Source organism: Peromyscus californicus, unplaced genomic scaffold (genome assembly GCF_007827085.1).
Source record: "Peromyscus californicus insignis strain IS unplaced genomic scaffold, ASM782708v3 Scaffold_5__1_contigs__length_169319896, whole genome shotgun sequence".
NCBI classification, from domain to species: Eukaryota; Metazoa; Chordata; class Mammalia; order Rodentia; family Cricetidae; genus Peromyscus; species Peromyscus californicus.
In genome coordinates, this window is record NW_026294573.1 from 102,664,621 (window position 1) to 102,670,620 (window position 6,000).

At 34.0% G+C, this 6,000-nt stretch overlaps 1 protein-coding gene across 2 annotated transcripts in view; it reads right to left on the reverse strand.

The window, feature by feature from the left end:
* Zcchc7 (zinc finger CCHC-type containing 7) overlaps window positions 1-6,000 on the reverse strand; it is a 192,357-nt gene that overhangs the window by 18,843 nt on the left and 167,514 nt on the right. For both annotated transcript variants that reach the window (XM_052718355.1, XM_052718356.1), the window contains exon 6: window positions 5,597-5,632. In XM_052718355.1, the coding sequence (XP_052574315.1) occupies window positions 5,597-5,632 (36 nt within the window). The remainder of the gene's footprint in view (window positions 1-5,596; window positions 5,633-6,000) is intronic.

Here is a 6,000-nt window from a genome sequence, read left to right on the forward strand (position 1 = left end):
AGCACCTAGAAGTGGAATTGAATTGCTATATATTTAATTATTAACAACTCTTTCCTATAATGATTAAATATAATTCATTTGTAAGCACAAGTGAACACAGTGGGGAGGGGGGAAAAAGGATAATAAAATGTCTGAATGTAACCTTCTACCTTTCTGTTATCCTCAGGAAAAACAGTATAGAAAATGAATGAGCACAAGGATTTCTTTCAAGTTTTAAGCAGAAATAAACTTGAAGTTCATTTGGTGAGTACATAAGTCCTCCAGCCATTATGGGACAGGTCAAAAAGCACAGAGACCTTTTAAAAATCAAATGAAAAAAGAAGTTACCAACAACTATAGTAGATCTTCAGATTAAGCCAATCTTCAGATCAAATTTATTATTGGGCAGTATTGTTATCTAAAAAATGAACAAAAGTATGAAAGCGAATGATGAGGTGATTACAGACATTGAGAAGTGGCAAAGCCCAGGCCTTCTCATGTCCTCCATCAACGGTACAGGCGAGGCACACCTCCTGAGCTTCACCATCACAACTGCTTAGATCTACATCATGTCACCACCATGAAGAATTCAAGTCTGTTTATGCAAGCACAAGCCTGTATAAAACAGACCATATTGATTTCCTGTCCAAGCTAAATTACTTTTGAATTAAAATATTAAAAATCAAGTATGCTGAAAAATCTCTGAAGGAATGGATACCTCATTTTCCTTCAAAGTAAGAAAACACTAATATTATTACTTCAATAAAAATAAATTATACCCAAATTTAAATTATTTTATTATATCCTTCACTCAAAAATTAAACATGTGTAGATGACGTGAAGAGACATGAAAGGAAAAAAATACGCATTACTAGTGCACAGTGTCCATGCTTTTCCACTTCCTTCATAGGAAGAGCTTTAGAAAATTGCTTTTTGGTAACTGGGCAAATTATATTTATTTTAAAATGAATCTCAGTTATTGAGATTGACAATTCCAGGTTTCACCTTCTTTGGAAGTGCATTCCCTAACTGCTTTCAATGGTTAGTTCTGGCATGTCAGTGAAATACTTAAAAAAAAAAAAAAATCAGTTAATTTAACTCTTTAAATGTAGTAATTACTTTTTATATACTAAGTTAAAAAAATCTATCATAATTATGACATTAACGGCAGAACAAATACTTAAAATATTAAATACTAAACTATTTCAGATAAAATTTCCATGTGAAAGATCTTCAAAAATTCTGTTACTGTTCAAATGTATTTCCTGTCTGTTACCATTGATGTCATCAATGGCATGGCTCATGCTTAGCATATACAAAGCCCTGGGTTCAGACCCAGTACCAACCAACCAACAAACAAATCTTGTTTCTTAGATACCAAGCTATTTGAAGGTACAGTGAAGCAGCCTGGTTGTGGAGTGCCTTGTAAGAACACCATCACCAAAGCACTACAGAAGGGACAGGTGCCTTCTCAAGCTCCAGACCACGAGTGCATTATTAACTTTAGCACAGTGTCAGTGTTGAGGGGGATTTTAAATAAAACTGCATCTCTGACATTTAACAGATACAGTGTTTCAACAGCAATATTTAGTTAATCAAAACACTGACACAGCAGCATTAGAGAAAAACTCCTATAATTTACATGAATATTCTTGGTTCTGGGAGTTGGCAAGGTGGATCGAACTACCAAATGAATTTATGAGTGTTGTTTATAATAATCTCTCTGTCAGGCCCTTAAAAACGGTACAAAATTTTTGGTTTTTTAAAGTGTGAACTAGACCTCACTCTATTTTGGAATGGGCAATTCTAAAGATAATGCCCAACCAATCCTATTTTCTTAAACACACACCTGGGCTGTTTCACTCACCAACAGATGCAACCAACCACAGGAAAGAACAAAGCCTTTCCAGTTAAGCAGCATGTGGACAGTATTCTCAAGGGTGGGCAGGTCTGCTTAGGTAGCTAAGAGGCTCCTAACATATCCAAATCAATAGGAAATTCCTTTTGAAAAATGAATAGAAAAAATTCTCCATTGAGGCTGACTTTTAAAAATGTTTTGCTTTTTATTTTAAGTGATTTTTAAAGAAAAACAAGGCATTTTAGCATTAGGCAGTTAAAAATCATGATTTACCCCTCAATCCCAAGATAAAGATATTTGAATGGCTGTAGCTTCAGCACCTACATTCACTTCCCTATTCTCTCTTCCTGGACTGCGCAACAGCAGTTCTAAAGTTAGCTTTCAGCCTGTTGATATTTGGGGTACCATTCTGCGGCATATGGCATAGAATTCTTTAGATGATAAAATTCTGATTTGGTGTAAAATTCACATTGTGAAAACTCAGAAAATATACTTCTGAGTTGGTGTTTGCAGATAAGGAGAGAATGTGGAATGGGAAAATGAAATGGAATGCTGTTGACTTCAGTCTGTAAGATATACTCTGACATTCAGTGGGTTCAGGGTCTTATTCTTGATTACTAGTAAATCCTGACCATAAGTCTTCCCTGGGCCAGAAAGAAAGCAAGGAAATTTATTTCTCTTCTCTATTGCACAGTTAATAAATATTTCCATTTTTGAAGTGTAAATTCTAAGCATTCCAAGCATTATGAATAAACATTTAAAACTTAACCCTTGTATAAATATTACATTTACTTCCTTATTCTGAAATTTTTAGTTAAAATAAGAGGCAGAATGGTTGTAATACATTTGAAGTCCATACAAAGAGGTCCAAGCACCAAGTTAACATAAAAGGTGCATTAACCTTTTTGGTTCTTAATACATAGAGCCTCCAAATTACAATTTTCTGATTACTTTTTAAGTAAGCAGGTTAAGAATGTCTACTGCATATCCAATTATACCTTCTAACAGGTAAAATGTCTATTGGTTATAAAACTCTGTTGGTGCCATATTAGCCTAGGGCTTTTACGATAAGAAATGAAGGGATGGGAGAAGGGACTTTCTTTCTTGATAGGGAGTTATTTGAACGAAGAAAAAGAATACTTAGGAGTCAAGGCTGCTAAAAATCTGAAAGGGGAAGTTTCAATGTAAAGAATAGGGTTATATGATTAAATCATTTAAAAACTAACTTTTTTGAGGAAGTAAAAGTATTAATTATTGCAGGAAATTATGTAATTTTTAAATAATTTTTCCCTCACATATGTCTCCAGATCAACAAAGATACCACAAGGTATATATATATTTTTTTATTAGTCACTGAAATGTATAAAGAAAAGCAGTAAAGCCACATGCTGTGCTGGGTATGTGCTTTGGAATCCTATTATCAGTGTGTATCTTTTGGAATGATGGACTTGCCTTTTATTAATGTATTGAACTCAAGTTTGTTAAAAAAAAAAAAAAAAAGCTATTCTATTTAGGTACAGTCTGCTAGAGACTTCATTTTACCTTTGATGAAATTACTGAAATAATGAACACTTCTCTTTTGTAATCTTATTTCACAGTATTTTAAGGAAGTTTTGAAATTTCACCAGTCTACTTATGTTAATTAACATCACCATCCTTCTTACATGCTTATAAAAGAGAGGCTTTCTAGCTAGGCTGGTTTTGTAGCTGCGGAAAGTGTACTTGTTCTGGAAGTGAGCATTCAGTCTCCTCAGCTGGGAACCACACAACAGCAAGTCAAACACTCAGATGTTAACAGTTCTAAACGGAACTTTTAAAATAAATCTAACCCTGAAGTACAGTTCACTGGGGTTAGAAATAGACACTTTTTGGTTATAAAAGAAAGGAACACACCACAATGACCTGTAGACTGTTCCATAGCTTCAAGCAGGCTGGTTGAAATGAATACACAGTAGCATTTCAAACCTAGTTCCTTCTGTGGCCATTGCTGTGACTGATGCCACATTCACATGTGAGGGCTACTCTGAGTCAATAGATGGCAGTCCATCGCTTAGTAAAAGGGCTGAAGATGGCTTAAAATCAGCATGCAGTTTGCTTTCATTCAGTATTTAACACTGCTTAATTACAGGCAGGCATTCATATTGTTCATATACTGATAAGGCAATTTAAATAATTAGAAAATGATATATTTTAGATGGACTGATAAAGTATTTACACATTTATAAGCATACTAGTGTTATAGTTATTCTTACATAGTAATTCATTGTTTATTGAAACTTGGTAGTTGTGAAGTACAATGGTTACTTCAATATTTTCTGAAAGAAAATGGTTTCCAGAATGGAAAGTTTTCAAATTGAATTTGTAATTCTTACAGATAGGATATATTATATTCTAATAGAGGTGAATTTATTTCATTTTCATTTTAAAAGATCTGTATTCTTTTTATAATTTGTTTCTGAAAAGCTAAAAAATATTCAACAAACCTTTAAGTATTTCTCTTACATTTGAAGCTAATTTTCATCCTGTAATAATAGTCACATAAAATTCTTTAGTGGAAAAGCTAAAAGAATAAAAGTCAAATCTACTATGATATTATTTAATAAAAATAATGAGTACTGCTGCACTATAATACAGAGACTCTGTGATCTTGAGAAGTATAAGAACGATTCTGTTCTCACCAGGTTCAGGCTATAAGGGCTTAACCAATATTATGTTACCAAAGAACTGCTACAATACCACAAACATAATCCATTGACTGCATTTGTTATATGTATGTATAGACTATAGACACGTACATGACTTTTATTTAATATAACACTAAAGTTTTAAACAAGCCTACATGCAGATACTATCCCTCGCTCTGTGGCCTGGACAGACAATGGGAAATGAGTCTACCTGTTGGCTCACTTTTTATTTCTAGAAGAGGAAAGCAGTATGAAGGTACATTTTTTAAAAAGTGCCTTTTCTCTTTTCTGACCTGCCTTATTATACACAAAACCCTTTACATAGTAAACCCCAACAACTATTAATAATGTTAAGTTATACAACTGTGTAATTAAAAGAAACCGTTTCTCAGCTCAATTTAACACATTGAGAATGAACAGTAAGGCAACAGCGAACTACTGACATTGTTTAAGCTGGAGAGTCAAAGTGAGCTGACTTCATAATACTGAGCATCATTTCAGTTGTTTTCTGCTTTTATTAAGACTAAAATCTTAATAAATTAGAATTAAATAATTTGACTATTAAGCATGTATTATAAAATTCAAACAAGTCAAGAGTTTTAAGGACAGGAGAGTTGAACTGTCCTATGAGAGGGAGGTACACTTAAGCTTTTTTTAGTCATTTAAAAATGTATAATATCTCAGTAAAAGCAGAAAAATAATGGATGATATTGTGGGCTGTATGCTTATGGACTGTGGTAACACAATTTTCTAAAGACACTCAGTTATTACCCTGCTTTATAGTTTCTAGCATTTTTCCCCTTTAGTGAATATAGTCTAAATATAAGAGCATCATGATATAATCATTCAATGATATGAGTAATAAAAATCATTTGGAATTTTTTAAAAACAGGAAGATAAAGGACAGGCAGTGAGTAGGAGAGAGGGAAAGGTGTATTATTGCTTTCTCAGTACAAACACTCCAGATGTTTATTATCTGGCTGCAGAAGATGCCTGTCTATATTTTATGGTCAGCAGTTCAGAGAAGGGTAAATAGGCTGGGTCCTGAGGAAAATAAAAAGGTGTTTTTACTCACCGTTAGGTGATACTGCCTCCAGATTTCTGGGCAAGCCTGGAAAATAAAAATATTGATCAGCTGGGAGCATGAAACAAGGTACTTTACAGACTGTTGGTTTTGGCATAACCCAGCATCCACCGGTGTCGGTCACAGGAAAATAAGAAGCTTAACAGAAAGGGTCTGCATTTCAGCTTCAAAAACCTGGCTAGACAGTTTAATTGAATTTTACACTGGTTTAACACACTCTCTGCCATTGTCAGGAAGCCAGTACAAAGTTTTCCTCCTCTCTTTCTTCTCAGGTTAGAAGTCTGGGGACTAAGGTGAAATAAAGAGTCATAACTCAGTTAAACTAGTACTAGGAGCAGTGGTCAAAATCCGTGGGGCACATCTTTTAAAAGAGCGCTCTGAACCCTGGCAGCACG